The 22,734-nt window shown below is 32.7% G+C and overlaps 1 protein-coding gene across 1 annotated transcript; it reads left to right on the forward strand.

The window, feature by feature from the left end:
- The first annotated feature begins 136 nt into the window (after positions 1-136).
- LOC134716448 (uncharacterized) lies at positions 137-17,240 on the forward strand. Its single transcript, XM_063579446.1, has 3 exons — positions 137-716; positions 12,990-13,229; positions 16,595-17,240. The coding sequence occupies exons 1-3, from the start codon at positions 137-139 to the stop codon at positions 17,209-17,211; spliced, it is 1,437 nt and encodes a 478-aa protein (XP_063435516.1). The 3' UTR covers positions 17,212-17,240.
- Positions 17,241-22,734: the final 5,494 nt, after the last annotated feature.

Here is a 22,734-nt window from a genome sequence, read left to right on the forward strand (position 1 = left end):
TCAGATTGTTAAAAATTTATCCAGGGGACTTTTAGGGTTTAAACTCAATGAATATTATGATAAATCATTGCCTATGGGGTACTCAGAATCAAATTGCTTATTTGAAAAATTTTCAAATTTCATTAAATGGGCTGTCATGAATGAGTCCAATTCAGATAATCTTGATCATTATTTGGATGATTTTTTATTTGCTGGTAAAAGTAATACTGAGGATTGTAAAAATCTTATGAATAGTTTTGATAGAGTATGTTGTCGTCTTGGAGACCCAATTGCTCATGAAAAAACAGAAGGCCCAACAACAAAACTTAGTTATCTAGGTTTACTTATAGACACAGAAAAAATGCTAATACAAATTCCGGAGGACAAAGTATTGGAGTTAAAGTCAAAAATTAAATGGGTATTGGGTAGGAAAAAGATAACTTTAAGGGACCTACAATCTTTGTGTGGGTCATTAGCTTTTGGTGCAAAAGCTCTACCTGCAGGCAGAGCATTTAGCAGACGAATTTATTTGGCAAGTAGTCATGCAAAGAAACCACATCATTATGTCAGAATCACAGAAGGCATGTATCAAGACTTATTGGTATGGGAATTGTTTTTAGACAAATTTAATAGTACTAGTTACATGCTCGACATTGATTGGACTTCAAATTCAGTTTTACAACTATTTACTGACAGCGCTGGTGGTTCAACAAAAGGGTGTGGCTGGGATTTCCAAGGTAAATGGGCTTTTCTTAAATGGCCTGTAGAATGGTCTGGTACTGAAGTTCTTAGGGTATATCATATTTAGAAATGATACCTATTTTCAAAAAAAGAAAATTTTATTTAATTCGGATAATAATGCCGTGGTTGAAATTTTAAATAAGAAGACGTCAAAATCTATACGAATTATGGACCTTGTTAGACACATAGTATATTGGTCATTATTAGGCAATTTTCACATTAAGGCACAGTTCATTCCTGGTTATACAAATATAATTGCAGATTGTATTTCTCGTAAAAAAAATCAGAAATTCAAAAGTCTGGCTCTAACAGCAGATACACATCCAGCTACAATTCCGGAGGAATTTTGGAACATTTTAGACCAGAAATAGCAAAGTTATTGGACGCATCGAATTCTCAGAATACATGGAAAACGTATAACAATGGACTAACTTCATTTGTTTCATTTAGATTAAAAGAAGGTTTAGGAAATACATGGCCGTCCAGTATTTCGCATTTAGTCAATTATGTTGCTTATTTATCAAAATTAGGATATGCCCCTGCAACGGTTAAGGTGTACTTGTCAGGTTTAAGCTATTATTTACGAATAAATGAGCTCACTGATTTGACTTCATCGTTCATTATACAAAAAATGTTGAAAGGAATGGACAAACTATATGGCGTAGTGGATAGTCGCAAACCTATAACCTTAGAAATATTAGCTCGATTAATAAACTCGTTGCAATGTGTCTGTTCTTCAGTATATGAATGTACGTTATTTAGATCCATGTTTTCATTAGCATTTTTTGCATTTTTGAGAATCGGTGAAATTACAATTAATAGAAATACGCAACATGTCATTAACAATGATGATGTCAATGTTTCACACCATTCACAATCTGCATATATCACAATTCCCTTTTCGAAAGCAGACCAAAATGGTTTATCTTCAACATTAACAGTTGAACGATTTTATCAAGTAGCTATTTGCCCGGTGAGATTGTTATTAAACTTTATTTCAATCAGACACCAAAACAATGGACCACTTTTTTGTCATTTTAACAAAACCAGTGTAACACGATTTCAATTTTCTAGTGTACTATGCAAGACCATTAAATTTATTGATTGTAATCCAAATGAGTACAACACGCATTCATTTCGAATAGGAGCAGCTACACATTTTGCTATGAATGGTCATACTGATGAAGAAATTATGACTTTAGGTCTTTGGAAATCTGCATCCTTTAAACGTTACATAAGAAATGAGCTAACCAAATAACTTATAATTTCAGCTTGTCTTAGTAATAAAATATGGATTATTGGTTCTTCAATAATATGCAGTGCTCGTGATCACTCGGAGAACAGACCTTCAGGTAGTCATTTAGGTCTTTTGAAAAATAATAATTGTTTTTTGCGATGGGCAGGCAAATCTGGTATGTAATGGGACGATGTTGTGGGCACAGTTAACAGCATCATTAATTTATGCAACAAAATTCCACATGCGTTGATATTGCATTGTGGTGGGAATGACATAGGAAATGTACCTTGTGGTGCTCTGCTATATCACATTAAATTCACAATAGCAATTCTGTCTCGCATGCTCCCAAATTGTTCTCTTATATGGTCAAGCATTCTTCCCAGGCGTTCATGGCGTTACTCAAGTGATGACCATGTCATGGAAGTTACAAGAAAGAGAATAATTAGGGGAGTGAGATCTTATATACTCAAACATGGAGGATACGTTATCAAATATCCAGATTTTGATGATCGTCATCCAGCGCTATATTTTGACGATGGAGTACATCTATCATTTATTGCAAATGATATTTTCTTGAATCAAATTCAGTCAGCACTAGAAACATTCATAAAGTATCCACATTGTGTTATATTTCCTCACGATCACCTCTAATTTAAAATAAACACAGTTCATACTAATATTGGATGAAAATACATGTATTTTATGAAATTTAATTGTTATATAAATGTTGATTTCGCAATATTTTTTATTATTTTGATTGTTTAAATGTTGTTGAAAAGTTGATTGTAGAATCGGAGATAACTGAATTGTCATGGGTAAATTTTGTCGCGGATTATCATTCTGTACTAAAGTCCGAATGATAATGTTGGCGTAATTTACTTCATTTTATGCAGACTATGGATAGCCCAGCTGCTAATTCTGAAATATTGCTGAATGGACCGCCCTTCAGTACACCAGTTTTGGATCGCCCAGCTGTGATACAATGATTAGTTCAATCGTCATCAACATTTTATTGTTTAACAAATATTTTGGTTGTACTGTTGTTGTAACAGTTGTTGTTGTTTTATGAATGAATTTTGATTAAATGTTGCCATGACAATTCAATATCCAAACAAAATCAGTGTTTGTTATTTGTTGTACTGAAATACAAATCAAGGCATCAATGGCGTCTGTTTGTCAATTCTGATAATTGGTTAATTTACACCAAGTGATATTTTGGTCAAATGAGATATTCAATAACGATAGGTTACAGACTTCGTTTTGACGGTACACATAAAACCAAGTAGTGCCTTTCTTAAAATATACAATACAACGTCAAAATAGTCCTAACGTGATCGTGTTGCATGCCGCACAGCGTTGATTTTTGACGTTTTTCACAATAAAAAATGTAAATAAATTTTTAGACAAAATATAAAGTTACTTTTGATTATTTTATATTATCAAATTCATGTATTAACAACATATAGCTTTTAAAGAAAATTCCATGTAGAAGAATTAGAGATTGTACGATTTTTAGACAAACTCTGAAGGTTTTTCACCGATTTTATGTGATTTCTATACAAACATTCAACAATATTAATATATCAAAAGAAATATATCTGTTATATTTCTAATATCCTGTACAATGTCACGAAAATGGTAGTTGTTGTATGATAGTTCGTTTCAAAGTGTGTTGCATTGTCGTTTTGGTTGTTTGTTGCACTTCAGTGTTTCTGTTGTTTCGTTGTTTTCCTTTTTAATGGATGGATTTCCCTTCGTTTTAGTTTGTAAGCCGAATTTATTCGCTCTCAATTTTTTTTTATACTTTTGAGCAGCGGTGAACTTCTGTTACCATCATTCAGAAGATAATAAAAGAGGCGCAGGCATTGTTTTTTTATATAAGGTTGTAGTTCAACGAACTAAGGTTTAAGGCAAAATTTCTGCGACATTAACTATTCTTTTACCTTAAGCCAATCTCAGACCATTAGGTGATATGTATTGGCAAATAAAACTCCACAAAACCCGTAAATTATTGTTTCATCTCGGACTCTGTTAAGTAATTTATTCGAGCGTCACTGATGAGTCTTTTATAGATGTTACGAGAATTTCAATTCTCGTATCTATGATAAGTTTATTTACTATTTATATGTCGGTGTTTTTAACGAGTTCCAGAACTAATATCAAATAATTTATCAGGCTTTTTTTCTATTTACCTGAATAAAGGAATATAAATCAACATAGTTTTTACAACTGTTCGTTCCTATATTTAGATATTTCAGTATAAAACCAGAAAACTTTAATCTTCACTACAAAAAGGAAAATATTTCTTTCCCTTTTGTTAATTTTCCCTTTTTGGCTGTGGTGTTCCTATGGTATTGTCGTCATACGGTGTTTATATATATTCCAACTCGTTCGCTCTGCTCGTGTCTGTAGTCGGCTATGTATTGGTTCTTTTTATGATGTTGTCTTATAATTTATCTTAGATCAATATGTGACACTTGAATAAACTATTATTTATCTTATCTATTTTCTCCCATAAAGATGGAGTTTGCGTTGATAGTATATTTCTGCTTGGTTTGAATATCCTTTTGGTATAAGTTAACTCTCTATTGAATATGCCATTATAGTTACTTTTATAAATAGACGGCAATCCAATAGCATAATAAAAAAATGACCAGTATATAGTATTTAGGCAGGGCAGACAGGACGACAAACCAGACCCTTATCCTAAGCCTAACAAATCCGGCATGAGAAGAAATCAACGAACAGCAGAACACAGAAGGTGGACAAAAAACAACAACAAAACCTTTAACATTGATTCTAACCACAAAATCATATTTTTTTGACTATTTTTGCACGTTTCTTTGTGTGACAATGAAGGGCAAATATTAAGTTATATTATTTTTCATTAAAAACAAGAAATTTTAAAACCGTAAAACGCCTGTTTGATGAAATACTTTAGGAACATATTTTTCTATATTCTTGCTACTTCGTACCTATTTTAATGTGTACTCTAGTAACGGTTTGAATTCTATTTCAGAGCAATCCCTATCCATTTCATATAGAAGTGGGTCAGCGACCTAGTTCTTTCTTCTTTTTTTTTTTGAAACGCAACCTTTGGTATGATTTTGTAAGAAGGCAACTGTTTGTTTGTCCATTATATTGGAAACAACGTGATGTAATCAAACTTTATCGGTTGGTAGATATACGGAGATGCGGTATGAGTGCCACTGAGAAAACTTTCCATCTAGATCACAGCTTGTATAAGTCGACCAGTATATGTCAAAGTATAGTATTAAACATAGAGCCTTGTTTCAAACCGAACAGCAAGCTATGAAGGACACCACAGTGATTAGTGCTAAACCGTTCGAACAGGAAACCAACGGTATAATCTATATTATAACGAAAAACGAGAAACACTTGGGAAACACATCAACAAACGACAACCACTGAATATCAGGTTCATGATTAAGGACAGCTGTAAACAATTGCAGCTAGTTTAAACACTTTTATAGGTGGCATCTTCACCTAACATAAAACAATAATTTTACATCACACCAGAGCAAAACATACTGAAAAGTATCAATTGAAATGGCTTAACTCACACAAAAGAGATATTATCAAAACTTACTCAACTTAAACTGAAGGAATACAATTGATCGATGACATAATGCATATCATCATATTTCATATCTTATCGGGGCCTGTTATAGCTGACTATGCGGTATGGGCTTTGCTTATTGTTGAAGGCCGTACAGTGACCTTTAGTTGTTAATATCTGTGTCGTCTTGGTCTTGTGTGGATAGTTGTCTCATAGGCAATCATACCACATCTTCTTTTTTATATATATAAAATTGATAAAGCATGGGGGTTAGATGTAAAACAATGTCTGAAAGGCAACCTTTTGATCGTTTTTCATGGTGGTGCTTGATCGTATTTAGATTTTCACGAGTTTGCCATGTTTGATATTGCTTAGCTAATGTACAATTGGTAATACAATCAATAAAATGAAAATAAACATAGTTACCAAAGGTTTGTTTTTTACCAACACATTGATTATGAATGAGTTAATTTATAAACTACACATGGATTATTACACCTGTTCCGCAGTATCAACATTGTAACTTTCATTGATTTGTTTTTCGCTTATAGTTTCTTTCTATTTCACATTTTGTATACAGTTTAGATGATATACACACATGATAAAAATCGTTAAACTACCAGCAATTATTTGCTTACAAATACAAGAATAACTTAAAGAATCACCTTGAAAACATCATGATGGTAGGGAATTTAATTCGTGGTTTATTTTTAAATTTTAATATATACACATGGAAAAAAGTATTGCAACACCTTGATTTTTTAAAACTTGGAAAATCAACCTATTTTTTTGGATGAAATATAGTAAAATATTTGTTAAATATTATTGAAACATAGTTTATGATAACATTTGCATTTAAACGAACAAAAAAAGTTTAAAAAAAAAATTTATATAACCACAATTTTGATAACAAAATGAAGTGTTTTTTGTACAAAAAAATACATTTTACAACTATGACTGTAGTCGAACATTACAATGTCAGACATTTAAAAATAATCTTCCGATGACTGTTCACATCATGAGTAATCGTTATACGCCAAAGAATTAGTACTTTGTGCGAAGCCTCCATTCAAACGGATAACCGCATCATAACGTTTTCTGATTCCTGCCATAAATCGACTAATTTGTTTCTAAGGTAGCAGCAACCATTTCTGATGAAGGGCATTGTTTATTTCAAGATGTGTTTGAACTGTGGTGTTCTTTCGCGCACTTTACGCCCAATAGTGTCCAATATATGCTCGATATGGTTCAAATCCGGGCTACGATCGGGTCAAGAGAGATGAACCGAATTATATAGAAACAATGAATCTTCCTCCACGATGCTAATTTTCAACTTTGGCTAGCTCTGCACTACATTGGATAAGGAAAACTGTGTGTCTGTTCGTAAGGAAAGGTATCTGAAATGGTCTTATCGTACAATAACCAATAGCGATGAGTCGATCTCGAACAGTTCTTGTTAAAAGGCTTCTGTATACCCACCACTCTCTTTTTAGGATTGTATTGTATGCAGTGGGTTTCCTTCTGATAAACCTTCATTATGCCTAATTTTTCCTAGCAAATGGTATAGGGGGTCTTCTTTATCTCGGAAGGTCTTTAACAACGTTTATTGCCTGATTTTTATTCTCAAAACGACTTATAGTGGAATGATTATGACCAACAATACATGCAGTTGTAACAGCGACATCCCTGGTCGCTCATGATGATAATATGCCATCTTGCTGCAGTTAAGAGTTGTCGAGGACCCAGTACAAGGTGTCAATCACATAACTTCAAAAACTTGGTTATTTAAAGTGTTGAAAACAATGAGGATTAAAACACCTGTTTTGCTGTTTACGGGTACAGTAGTTGCATGTGCAGATAAGAACTTATCGATTCGATATTTATTGATTAAACTCAGGTGATACTTAAATAATGTTTAACTTATTCTATTTTACCAAATTATATCACAAAAAAATAAAAAGTGTTTTTTTAATTTGAATTTGAATTTGGTGTTGCAATACTTTTTTCCAGGTGTATATAATGTTTTTGTTTTGCAACAATACATTTTAGACAACTGTCTATTAATTTGATGTGTACGTTAATTGATATCACCAAGTTTTTATTTGGATTTATGTTGCTCAGTCTTCAGCTGTCTATGCTGTATTTTGCATTCTGCTGTTTGTCTTTTCCGTTTTTAACAATTGCAAATTCAAGTTTATTTTCGAGTTATGAGTTTGAATATCCTATAAAGAATTCTTGCTTTCATTAATTTAGGAAGATATATGTAACACTCAGAAACGTGTCCTTCCCCTTAAACGTGTCCGACTTTCCCAAACATGTCTAGTTGAAAACTGCGCCAAAGCGTGTCAATTGTATAAACGCCCAAACGTGTTCATTTCTCAACTAACCCCCAAACGTGTCCAATCCCCAAAACGTGTCCACATCAAGCGTTATTTGGTTATTTCAGTAACGTATACTTATTCTCATTTAAAATATACCTAAGGTACGTTAGGACTTTTTCAAACCGGAAGAATTAGAATGGGTTAAAGTGGGGGCGTCATTTCGACTATATCGTATGTAAATTGTAAATTGTAAGCAGACATGTTGAGTTTAAATTCGCAATCAACAGTCTAAATTTAATTTATTCAGTAGAACTGAAAAAACATTCAAACGTGTATGTTTTCTCTAATTTGCATGAAATACTTGCAACTGGACAATACGCAACAAGCACGGCTACAGTTTATCTTAACAATATAGAACAGTAAAAACATTAAAACATGTATGTTCAAATGTAAAAAAAACAAAAACAGGTAGCCTATGTTCTCCCTAAATATATAGAACTGCAAAACATTAAAACTTGTATGTTCTCTCTAAATATGCATGACATACTTGCAACTGGACAATACGCGATCATCAGTTTAAAGTTCATTTTAAAGTTAATTTGTACAGTACAACTGTTAAAACATTAAAACTTGCAAAACTATTGTGCGCTCTAAATATGCATAAAGTACTTGCAACTGGACAAGACATAATTAACAGTCTATAGTTTATTGATACACTACAAAATAAATTTGCAATCAAAACAGGCGTTAATCACATAACAGTCATATTCATAAAAAAAAGAATCTATAAAACTAATGCATGAAATATTTGGCACTGAACGTTATGTTTCTTATCGTGTGTCTATAATGATGGTGGAAACCTTAAAAAACCGGATAACAAGTTTATAATTTGATGAGCTTTTGAAATACACACAAACTATTGACAAAAGTGAGGAAAAAAATGCTGTTAAAAGCCCGCAATGCAATATTCGGATAAATATAAATGGCATCATTGGAGTTTATAAGTACAAACTAATTTACAAAGTTAACGATTAATTCAACTCCAGAACTATCTGTATGTTCACTCTAAATGAAAATGAAATACTTGCAACTGGACAATAAGCAACTGCAGTCAAAGTTACTTAATACTAACAGATTAATTTTGCAATTATTATAATAATGAAAAACCTACATCGGACTTTCTTAATCTGATAAATGACAACTTCATCAAGTGTTTCTACCATTTTAGAATTGCCGTAAACGTTATCAGCGATTTTATATAGGAGATACATGTATTAACGCTAAAAGACATGAGACGTTCTTGCGTTAAAAATTGGACACGTTTTGGCCAATAACATTTATCAGACACGTTTGGGGTTATGAAATCGGACACGTTTGGGGAATATTGTACATTTCAGACACGTTTATTGAGAAAAGACACATTTGGGAAAATCAGACATGTTTTGGGGGAAGGACACGTTTGGGAGTGTTACATCTATATGATCGGAGAAATGTTTGTCCTTTTTGCAAAAGAGTATTCAATATATAAAGGACTTTTTATGTACTGTTATTCACCCAAATGTCATCAAATTGAGAATGGAAATGGGGAATGTGTCTAAGAGACAACAACCCTACCATAGAAAAATTAACAGCAGAAGGTCACCAACAGGTCTTCAATGTAAGGAGAAATATATTAAATAATATATACTATTTCAGTGATAATGAACTCCATACTAATTTCCAAATTGTACACAAGAAACTAAAATAATAAAGATACAAGACTAACAAGGACCAGAGGTTCCTGATTTGGGACATGTGTAAAAATGCAGCGGGGTTAAACATATTTATAAGATCTCAACCCTCCCCTATACCTCTAGCCAATGTAGAAAAGTAAACGCATAACAATACGCACATTTAAAATTCAATTCAAGGGAATTCCGAGTCTGATGTCAGAAGATGTAACCAAAGAAAATACACAAAATGACAATAAAACTTAATAAACAACAGACTACTAGCAGTTAACTGACATACCAGGTCCAAACTTCAATTACGTGTTCAATATCAGGCACAATATTTCCCGTTAGGGATTTAGTATCATACCATCATAACATATATGAGAAGAACATAACCCGTGTCATGCCAGCAACTGGTGTTTTTTTTTGTGGTGGCTTTCTGAAGAAAATAAATCAATACAACGTGAAAATAATCTTGATATGATCGTGTTGCAGGCCGCACAATGTTTATTTTTTAGGTTTTTCCCCAAAAGAAAGGTAAATAAATTAATAAACAAAAAACTAAGTCGGTGACTGTTTGATTTTTTTATATTATCCAAATCATGTATTATCAACATATAGCTTTTTAAGAAAAATCCATGGAGTAGAATTTGAGATTGTGCGATTTTAAGGTCTGCCAATTGTATGTGCTTTATATACAAACATTTGATCATATTAAAAGAAATCTATCTGTTATATTCCAAATGTCCTGTACAAAGTCATGAAAATGGCAGTAGTTATCTTATTGTTCGTTTCTGAGTGTGTTTAATTGTCGTTTTGGTTTTTTGTTTCACTTCAGGGTTTCTGTTGTTTCGTTGTTTTCCTCTTAGATGGATGTGTTTCCCTTATTGTTAGTTTGTAACCCGAATTTGTTCTCTCTCAATTTGTTAATTTTTTTCGAACAGCGGTATACTACTTTTACCCTCATTCGTCAGATAATAAAACAGATACATGCATTATTTTTTATTTTTTTTAAGTTGTAGTTCAACGAGCCAAGGTTTCATGCAAAATTTCTGCAACATTTACTGTTCATTTACCTTAAGCCAAAATCAGACCATTCGGTGATTTCGGATATAGTATTGTTAACTTACACTACACAAAAACCCGTAAAATATTGTTTTTATCTCGGTCTCTGTTGAGTGATTTATTAGAGCGTCACTGATGAGTCTTTTATAGACGTAACGCAAGTCTGACTTTTTTTCTATCTTTTTCACCTGTTGTTGTTAAATTCAGTAGACAGTGTCATACGTTTAAAAGAAAACAAATTTGGGTAACAAACTAACACTGAGGGAAACATGTCAAATATAAAAGAAGAGAAACGAAATTTAAGTACACAGAATTGCAACAAAATCAAACATCAATACAACATAGTTTTTTTTTTATTTTTTGAAACGCAACCTCTGGTATGATTTTGAAAGAAGGCAACTGTTTGTTTGTCCATTATATTGAAAACGACGTGGTATAATCAAACTTTATCGGTTGGTAGATATACGGAGATGCAGTATGAGTGCCACTGAGAAACTTTCCATCTAGGTCACAGCTTGTGTAAGTCGACCATTATATGTAAAAGTATAGTATTAAACATAGAGCCTTGTTTCAAACTGAACAGCAAGCTATGAAGGACACCACAGTTATAGTGCTAAACCGTTCAAACAGGAAACCAACGGTATAATCTATATTATAACGAAAAACGTGAATCACTTGGGAACCACATCAACAAACGACAACCACTGAATATCAGGTTCATGATTTAGGACAGCTGTAAATAATTGCAGCTAGTTTAAACACTTTTATAGGTGGCATCTGAACCTTACATAAAACAATAATTTTACATCACACCAGAAAAAAAACACACTGAAAAGTATCAATTGAAATGGCTTAACTCACACAAAAAAGATCTTTTAAAAAATACTCAACTTAAACTGAACAAATACAGTTCATCGATGACATAATGCATATCATCATTATTTCATATCTTATCGGGGCCTGTTATAGCTGACTATGCGATATTGGCTTTGCTCGTTGTTGAAGGCCGTACAGTGACCTTTAGTTGTTAATATCTGTGTCGTTTTGGTCTTGTGTGGATAGTTGTCTCATTGGCAATCATACCACACCTTATTTTATATATATATAAAATTGATAAAGCATGGGGGTTAGATGTAAAACAATGTCGGAAGTCAACCTTGCGATCGTTTTTCATGGTGGTGCTTGATCTTATTTAGATTTTCACGAGTTTGCCATGTTTGATATTGCTTAGCTAATGTACAATTGGTAATACAATCAATAAAATGAAAATAAACATAGTAACCAAGGGTTTGTTTTTCATCAAGATATTGATTATGAATGAGTTAATTCATAAAATATACATGGATTATTACACCTGTTACGCAGTATCAACATTGTAACTTTCATTGATTTGTTTTTCGCTTATAGTTTCTATCTATTTCACATTTTGTATACATTTTAGATGATTTACACCCATGATGAAAATCGTTTAAGTACCAGCAATTATTTGCTCACAAATACAAGAATAACTTAAAGAATTACTTTGAAAACATCATGATGGTAGGGAATTTAATTCGTGGTTTATTTTTATTTTTTAATATATAATGTTTTTGTTTTGCAACAATACATTTTAGACAACAGTTACGGTCTATTAATTTGATCTGTACGTTTATTGATATCACCAAGTTTTTATTTGGATTTATGTTGCTCAGTCTTCAGCTGTCTATGCTGTATTTTACATTTTGTCTTTTTCTTTTTTAATAATTGCAAATTCAAGTTTTTTTTCGAGTTATGAGTTTGAATATCCTATTTAGATTTCTTGCCTTCATTAATTTAGGAAAATATATATGATCGTAGATATTTGTTCTTTTTGTAAAAGAGTATTCAATATATAAAGGACTTTTTATGTAATAATACTGTTATGTAAATATATGCATAAACGCAAATGTCATGCACACATATTAGCAAATAAGTATTGTCTTACAAATACTTAATGCACAAGAGCCAATTGCCAATACTTATATATTACTTATTTTCGTACAAAACTATATTGTTTTTATAAATCAATTTCGTTTTGAACGATAAAAAATAATAGAATTTAATTAAATGAAAATTAAATTAATTTATTTAATTAACATATACATGTATTGAGACTCGACAAATCGAGTCGTCATTGACTCTTATTATGCTAATTTGGGCATGTGACAGCCGAGTAGTAAAAGTCCGTGCAATTTAACGGTCTCTTTTACCTTGAAAACCGAACGGAGAGGACGTTAAAAAATTAAGAGAAATATTCTACATACACTATCAAGAAATGCCTAGAATTGGTCGACGATGAAATGGGAATGGGCGCGCTCGAGTGCCCGTTGTTGAAGCGCAACCACCAGAGAGACGACGCGGAAAGAGAAACCGTGCAGTTGCTGCACCAAGAAATCAAAATGTGGGGGCAATTGTTGGTGAAGTACAAGTACAAGCACCTCTTCCTCTACAAATCCAGGCTCATTTGCCAATTGAAAGACAACCTGCCTTGCAAGGTCCAGCACCAGCAATAAACGTACAAGCGCCATTTGCGCAAGTTGAAATACCAGCTCCTGTGCCAATGCCTAATCAAAATGGTGAGATAAATAATGATCCTATGCTTATACCTAATCAGTCAGAATATGATGTTTACGTATCTCAAAATTTGAAAGAAAAAATATGGAATAGAGAATTTATAGATTTGTCATTACTTCTTTATCAAAATTTTATTAGTCCAGTTGACAGACCTCAGAATATTATAAGTTATGATAATGCAGCAGGTTCACTTGTAATTACATCAAACAAAAACAGCAAAGTTAAATCTATTCAAAACATTGAGTCATGGACCGATGCATTTATAAATTATATGAAAATATTTATTCAACGTTTTCCAAATTTAGCTAGTGAATTGACCACTTATATGTCAATCATTAGAGGTACACAAGTGTCTTTTGAGAAGATTTATTGTTATGACCAGCAATTTCGATTAAGAATGGCAAATAATCCTACAAGATCTTGGTCTTCCATTGATGGCATTTTATGGTACACCGTCATAGCTAATGGGGAACCGGAGGGTAATACAATTCAACAGACAAGTGTAGGTAATCGACCATGCTATGATTATAATTTCAAGGGAGCTTGTAATCGTCAAAATTGTTTTTATACCCATTTATGTATGAAATGCGGAATGGCCCACCTTTTCGCTGGCTGTCAACAAGTAAATAGCTACCAGGCATATGCTCGTTCTCAAAATGCAGCCCGAGGCACATATCAAAATACAACAAGAGTTGCTAGAAATTTTGCACCTAGAAGTCAAACACATTTTCAAAGAGGAGCAAATTCGAATCAAGGATTTAGACCTCGAGGAAGCAGATTCCCTGCCCTTCGAATGGCCGCACCACAAACATTTAATAATTAAATTTTATATTTTTCAGAATCTTTAATTAATCCGTTGGACATATGGTGTCTTGGCTTTACTCCGATCAATATCACAGAATTAAATAAACTTTTTTTCAATTACCCAAATCAACATGTTGCAATGATATTATGCAAGGGATTTTCTGAAGGATTTAGGTTAAATTATGTTGGACCCCGATGTAGGATTGAATAACAAAATTTACATTCAGTCATCCAAACTCCTGGGGTGGCATGGGAAATAGTCATGAGTGAAGTAAAAAATGGTCGCATAGCTGGTCCTTTTTTGACTAGACCTATATCTAATCTAAGGTGTTCGCCTATAGGTGTAATTCCTAAGAAAACGGGTGGATTTAGATTGATTACGCACTTATCTTTTCCGCCAAATTTGAGTGTAAACAACTTTATTGATGAAAAATTTACTACAGTAAAGTATTCGTCTTTTGACAATGCCATTGATATGATTAAAAGATTGGGTTCAAAAGTTGAAATTGGAAAAAAGGACATTAAATCCGCCTTCAGATTGTTAAAAATTTATCCAGGGGACTTTGATCTATTAGGGTTTAAACTCAATGAATATTATGATAAATCATTGCCTATGGGGTACTCAGAATCAAATTGCTTATTTGAAAAATTTTCAAATTTCATTAAATGGGCTGTCATGAATGAGTCCAATTCAGATAATCTTGATCATTATTTGGATGATTTTTTATTTGCTGGTTAAAGTAATACTGAGGATTGTAAAAATCTTATGAATAGTTTTGATAGAGTATAATGTCGTCTTGGAGTCCCAATTGCTCATGAAAAAACAGAAGGCCCAACAACAAAACTTAGTTATCTAGGTTTACTTATAGACACAGAAAAAATGTTAATACAAATTCCGGAGGACAAAGTATTGGAGTTAAAGTCAAAAATTAAATGGGTATTGGGTAGGAAAAAGATAACTTTAAGGGACCTACAATCTTTGTGTGGGTCATTAGCTTTTGGTGCAAAAGCTCTACCTGCAGGCAGAGCATTTAGCAGACGAATTTATTTGGCAAGTAGTCATGCAAAGAAACCACATCATTATGTCAGAATCACAGAAGGCATGTATCAAGACTTATTGGTATGGGAATTGTTTTTAGACAAATTTAACAGTATTAGTTACATGCTCGACATTGATTGAACTTCAAATTCAGTTTTACAACTATTTACTGACAGCGCTGGTGGTTCAACAAAAGGGTGTGGCTGCTATTTCCAAGGTAAATGGGCTTTTCTTAAATGGCCTGTAGAATGGTCTGGTACTGAAGTTCTAAGGGTATATCATATTTAGAAATGATACCTATTGCACTATCTGTTTACTTATGGGGTAACATTTTTTCAAAAAAAGAAAATTTTATTTAATTCGGAAAATAATGCCGTGGTTGAAATTTTAAATAACAAGACGTCAAAATCTATACGAATTATGAACCTTGTTAGACACATAGTATATTGGTCATTATTAGGCAATTTTCACATTAAGGCACAGTTCATTCCTGGTTATACAAATATAATTGCAGATTGTATTTCTCGTAAAAAAAATCAGAAATTCAAAAGTCTGGCTCTAACAGCAGATACACATCCAGCTACAATTCCGGAGGAATTTTGGAACATTTTAGACCAGAAATAGCAAAGTTATTGGACGCATCGAATTCTCAGAATACATGGAAAACGTATAACAATGGACTAACTTCATTTGTTTCATTTAGATTAAAAGAAGGTTTAGGAAATACATGGCCGTCCAGTATTTCGCATTTAGTCAATTATGTTGCTTATTTATCAAAATTAGGATATGCCCCTGCAACGGTTAAGGTGTACTTGTCAGGTTTAAGCTATTATTTACGAATAAATGAGCTCACTGATTTGACTTCATCGTTCATTATACAAAAAATGTTGAAAGGAATGGACAAACTATATGGCGTAGTGGATAGTCGCAAACCTATAACCTTAGAAATATTAGCTCGATTAATAAACTCGTTGCAATGTGTCTGTTCTTCAGTATATGAATGTACGTTATTTAGATCCATGTTTTAATTAGCATTTTTTGCATTTTTGAGAATCGGTGAAATTACAATTAATAGAAATACGCAACATGTCATTAACAATGATGATGTCAATGTTTCACATCATTCACAATCTGCATATATCACAATTCCCTTTTCGAAAGCAGACCAAAATGGTTTATCTACAACATTAACAGTTGAACGATTTTATCAAGTAGCTATTTGCCCGGTGAGATTGTTATTAAACTTTATTTCAATCAGACACCAAAACAATGGACCACTTTTTTGTCATTTCAACAAAACCGGTGTAACACGATTTCAATTTTCTAGTGTACTATGCAAGACCATGAAATTTATTGATTGTAATCCAAATTAGTACAACACGCATTCATTTCGAATAGGAGCAGCTACACATTTTGCTATGAATGGTCATACTGATGAAGAAATTATGACTTTAGGTCCTTGGAAATCTGCATCCTTTAAACGTTACATAAGAAATGAGCTAACCAAATAACTTATAATTTCAGCTTGTCTTAGTAATGAAATATGGATTATTGGTTCTTCAATAATATGCAGTGCTCGTGATCACTCGGAGAACAGACCTTCAGGTAGTCATTTAGGTCTTTTGAAAAATAATAATTGTTTTTTGCGATGGGCAGGCAAATCTGGTATGAAATGGGACGATGTTGTTGGCACAGTTAACAGCATCATTAATTTATGCAACAAAATTCCACATGCGTTGATATTGCATTGTGGTGGGAATGACATAGGAAATGTACCATGTGGTGCTCTGCTATATCACATTAAATTCACAATAGCAATTCTGTCTCGCATGCTCCCAAATTGTTCTCTTATATGGTCAAGCATTCTTCCCAGGCGTTCATGGCGTTACTCAAGTGATGACCATGTCATGGAAGTTACAAGAAAGAGAATAATTAGGGGAGTGAGATCTTATATACTCAAACATGGAGGATACGTTATCAAATATCCAGATTTTGATGATCGTCATCCAGCGCTATATTCTGACGATGGAGTACATCTATCATTTATTGCAAATGATATTTTCTTGAATCAAATTCAGTCAGCACTAGAAACATTCATAAAGTATCCACATTGTGTTATATTTCCTCACGATCACCTCTAATTTAAAATAAACACAGTTCATACTGATATTGGATGAAAATACATGTATTTTATGAAATTTGGTTGTTATATAAATGTTGATTTCGCAATATCTTTTATTATTTTGATTGTTTAAATGTTGTTGAAAAGTTGATTGTAGAATTGATGATAACTGAATTGTCATGGGTAAATTTTGTGGCGGATTATCATTCTGTACTTAAGTCCGAATGATAATGTTGGCGTAATTTACTTCATTTCATGCAGACTATGGATAGCCCAGCTGCTAATTCTGAAATATTGCTGAATGGACCGCCCTTCAGTACACCAGTTTTGGATCGCCCAGCTGTGATACAATGATTAGTTCAATCGTCATCAACATTTTATTGATTAACAAATATTTTGGTTGTGTACTGTTGTTGTAACAGTTGTTGTTGTTTTATGAATGAATTTCGATTAAATGTTGCCATGACAATTCAATATCCAAACAAAATCAGTGTTTGTTATTTGTTGTACTGAAATACAAATCAAGGCATCAATGGCGTCTGTTTGTCAATTCTGATAATTGGTTAATTTACACCAAGTGATATTTTGGTCAAATGAGATATTCAATAACGATAGGTTACAGACTTCGTTTTGACGGTACACATAAAACCAAGTAGTGCCTTTCTTAAAATATACAATACAACGTCAAAATAGTCCTAACGTGATCGTGTTGCATGCCGCACAACGTTGATTTTTGACGTTTTTCACAATAAAAAATGTAAATAAATTTTGAGACAAAATATAAAGTTACTTTTGATTATTTTATATTATCAAATTCATGTATCAACAACATATAGCTTTTTAAGAAAATTCCATGTAGAAGAATTAGAGATTGTACGATTTTTAGACAAACTTGGAAGGTTTTTCACCGATTTTATGTGATTTCTATACAAACATTCAACCATATTAATATATTAAAAGAAATCTATCTGTTATATTTCTAATATCCTGTACAATCTCACGAAAATGGTAGTTGCTGTATGATAGTTGGTTTCAAAGTGTGTTGCATTGTCGTTTTGGTTGTTTGTTGCACTTCAGTGTTTCTGTTGTTTCGTTGTTTTCCTTTTTAATGGATGGATTTCCCTTGGTTTTAGTTTGTAAGCCGAATTTATTCGCTCTCAATTTTTTTTTATACTTTTGAGCAGCGGTGAACTTCTGTTACCATCATTCAGAAGATAATAAAAGAGGCGCAGGCATTGTTTTTTTATATTAGGTTGTAGTTCAACGAGCTAAGGTTTAAGGCAAACTTTCTGCGACATTAACTATTCTTTTACCTTAAGCCAATCTCAGACCATTAGGTGATATGTATTGGCAAATAAAACTCCACAAAACCCGTAAATTATTGTTTCATCTCGGACTCTGTTAAGTAATTTATTCGAGCGTCACTGATGAGTCTTTTATAGATGTTACGAGAGTCTGGCAAAAGATAAAATTTCAATTCTCGTATCTATGATAAGTTTATTTACTATTTATATGTCGGTGTTTTTAACGAGTTCCAGAACTAATATCAAATAATTTATCGGGCTTTTTTTCTATTTACCTGAATAAATAAATATAAATCAACATAGTTTTTACAACTGTTCGTTCCTATATTTAGATATTTCAGTATAAAACCAGAAAACTTTAATCTTCACTACAAAAAGGAAAATATTTCTTTTCCTTTTGTTAATTTTCCCTTTTTGGCTGTGGTGTTCCTATGGTATTGTCGTCATACGGTGTTTATATATATTCCAACTCGTTCGCTCTGCTCGTGTCTGTAGTCGGCTATGTATTGGTTCTTTTTATGATGTTGTCTTATAATTTATCTAAGATCAATATGTGACACTTGAATAAACTATTATTTATCTTATCTATTTTCTCCCATAAAGATGGAGTTCGCGTTGATAGTATATTTCTGCTTAGTTTGAATATCCTTTTGGTATAAGTTAACTCTCTATTGAATATGCCATTATAGTTACTTTTATAAATAGACGGCAATCAAATAGCAAAATCAAAAAATGACCTGTATATAGTATTTAGGCAGGGCAGACAGGACGACAAACCAGACCCTTATCCTAAGCCTAACAAATCCGCCATGAGAAGAAATCAACGAACAGCAGAACACAGAAGGTGGACAAAAAACAACAACAAAACCTTTAACATTGATTCTAACCAAAACATCATATTTTTTTTAGTATTTTTGCACGTTTCTTTGTGTGACAATGAAGGGCAAATAATAAGTTATATTATTTTTCATTAAAAACAAGAAATTTTAAAACCGCAAAACGCCTGTTTGATGAAATACTTTAGGAACATATTTTTCTATATTCTTGCTACTTCGTACCTATTTTAATGTGTACTCTAGTAACGGTTTGAATTCTATTTCAGAGCAATCCCTATCCATTTCATATAGAAGTGGGTCAGCGACCTAGTTCTTTCTTCTTTTTTTTTTGAAACGCAATCTTTGGTATGATTTTGTAAGAAGGCAACTATTTGTTTGTCCATATTATTGGAAACAACGTGATGTAATCAAACTTTATCGGTTGGTAGATATACGGAGATGCGGTATAAGTGCCACTGAGAAAACTCTCCATCTAGATCACAGCTTGTATAAGTCGACCATTATATGTCAAAGTATAGTATTAAACAAAGAGCCTTGTTTCAAACCGAACAGCAAGCTATGAAGGACACCACAGTGATTAGTGCTAAACCGTTCGAACAGGAAACCAACGGTATAATCTATATTATAACGAAAAACGAGAAACACTTGGGAAACACATCAACAAACGACAACCACTGAATATCAGGTTCATGATTAAGGACAGCTGTAAACAATTGCAGCTAGTTTAAACACTTTTATAGGTGGCATCTTCACCTAACATAAAACAATAATTTTACATCACACCAGAGCAAAACATACTGAAAAGTATCAATTGAAATGGCTTAACTCACACAAAAGAGATATTATCAAAACTAACTCAACTTAAACTGAAGGAATACAATTGATCGATGACATAATGCATATCATCATATTTCATATCTTATCGGGGCCTGTTATAGCTGACTATGCGGTATGGGCTTTGCTTATTGTTGAAGGCCGTACAGTGACCTATAGTTGTTAATATCTGTGTCGTTTTGGTCTTGTGTGGATAGTTGTCGCATAGGCAATCATACCACATCTTCTATTTTATATATATAAAATTGATAAAGCATGGGGGTTAGATGTAAAACAATGTCGGAAAGGCAACCTTTTGATCGTTTTTCATGGTGGTGGTTACCAAAGGTTTGTTTTTACCAACACATTGATTATGAATGAGTTAATTTATAAACTACACATGGATTATTACACCTGTTCCGCAGTATCAACATTGTAACTTTCATTGATTTGTTTTTCGCTTATAGTTTCTTTCTATTTCACATTTTGTATACAGTTTAGATGATATACACACATGATAAAAATCGTTAAACTACCAGCAATTATTTGCTTACAAATACAATAATAACTTAAAGAATTACCTTGAAAACATCATGATGGTAGGGAATTTAATTCGTGGTTTATTTTTATTTTTTAATATATACACATGGAAAAAAGTATTGCAACACCTTGGTTTTTTAAAACTTGGAAAATCAACCTATTTTTTTAGATGAAATATAGTAAAATATTTGTTAAATATTATTGAAACATAGTTTATGATAACATTGGCATTTAAACGAACAAAAAAAGTTTTAAAAAAAAAATTTATATAACCACAATTTTGATAACAAAATGAAGTGTTTTTTGTACAAAAAAATACATTTTACAACTATGACTGTAGTCGAACATTACAATGTCAGACATTTAAAAATAATCTTCCGATGACTGTTCACATCATGAGTAATCGTTATACGCCAAAGAATTAGTACTTTGTGCGAAGCCTCCATTCACACGGATAACCGCATCATAAAGTTTTCTGATTCCTGCCATAAATCGACTAATTGTTTCTAAGGTAGCAGCAACCATTTCTGATGAAGGGCATTGTTTATTTCAAGATGTGTTTGAACTGTGGTGTCCTTTCGCGCACTTTACGCCCAATAGTGTCCAATATATGCTCGATATGGTTCAAATCCGGGCTACGATCGGGTCAAGGAAAATGAACCGAATTCTATAGAAACAATGAATCTTCCTCCACGATGCTAATTTTCAACTTTGGCTAGCTCTGCACTACATTGGATATGGAAAACTGTGTGTCTGTTCGTAAGCAAAGGTATCCGAAATGGTCTTATCGTACAATAACCAATAGCGATGAGTCGATCAAGAACAGTTCTTGTTAAAAGGCTCCTGTATACCCACCGCTCTCTTTTTAAGATTGTATTGTATGCAATGGGTTTCCTTCTGATAAACCTTCATTATGCCTAATTTTTCTCCTAGCAAATGGTATAGGGGGTCTTCTTTATCTCGGAAGGTCTTTAACAACGTTTATTGCCTGATTTTTATTCTCAAAACGACTTATAGTGGAATGATGATGACCAACAATACATGCAGTTGTAACAGCGACATCCCTGATCGCTCATGCTGATAATATGCCATCTTGCTGCAGTTAAGAGTTGTCGAGGACCCAGTACAAGGTGTCAATCACATAACTTCAAAAACTTGGTTATTTAAAGTGTTGAAAACAATGAGGATTAAAACACCTGTTTTGCTGTTTACGGGCACAGTAGTTGCATGTGCAGATAAGAACTTATCGAGTCGATATTTATTGATTAAACTCAGGTGATACTTAAATAATGTTTAACTTATTCTATTTTACAAAATTATATCACAAAAAAATAAAAAGTGTTTTTTTAATTTGAATTTGAATTTGGTGTTGCAATACTTTTTTCCAGGTGTATATAATGTTTTTGTTTTGCAACAATACATTTTAGACAACTGTCTATTAATTTGATGTTTACGTTTATTGATATCACCAAGTTTTTATTTGGATATATGTTGCTCAGTCTTCAGCTGTCTATGCTGTATTTTGCATTCTGCTGTTTGTCTTTTCCGTTTTTAACAATTGCAAATTCAAGTTTATTTTCGAGTTATGAGTTTGAATATCCTATAAAGAATTCTTGCTTTCATTAATTTAGGAAGATATATGTAACACTCAGAAACGTGTCCTTCCCCTTAAACTTGTCCGACTTCCCCAAACATGTCTAGTTGAAAACTGCGCCAAAGCGTGTCAATTGTATAAACGCCCAAACGTGTCCATTTCTCAACTAACCCCAAACGTGTCCACATCAAGCGTTATTTGGTTATTTCAGTAACGTATACTTATTCTCATTTAAAATATACCTAAGGTACGTTAGGACTTTTTCAAACCGGAAGAATTAAACTGGGTTAAAGTGGGGGCGTCATTTCGACTATATTATATGTAAATTATAAGCAGACATGTTGAGTTTAAATTCGCAATCAACAGTCTAAATTTAATTTATTCAGTAGAACTCAAAATCATTCAAACGTGTATGTTTTCTCTAATTTGCATGAAATACTTGCAACTGGACACTA

Source organism: Mytilus trossulus, chromosome 4 (genome assembly GCF_036588685.1).
Source record: "Mytilus trossulus isolate FHL-02 chromosome 4, PNRI_Mtr1.1.1.hap1, whole genome shotgun sequence".
Lineage (NCBI taxonomy): Eukaryota > Metazoa > Mollusca > Bivalvia > Mytilida > Mytilidae > Mytilus > Mytilus trossulus.

Excerpts from the sequence above, each read along its gene's own strand:
- LOC134716448 (XM_063579446.1), top strand. The coding sequence starts at position 137 with ATGAATGAGTCCAATTCAGATAATCTTGATCATTATTTGGATGATTTT. Across the intron at positions 717-12,989 it reads GTGTGGCTGGGATTTCCAAG|CGCAACCACCAGAGAGACGA; the intron begins GTAAATGGGCTT and ends CCGTTGTTGAAG. Across the intron at positions 13,230-16,594 it reads GCCAATGCCTAATCAAAATG|CTTGTCTTAGTAATGAAATA; the intron begins GTGAGATAAATA and ends TTATAATTTCAG.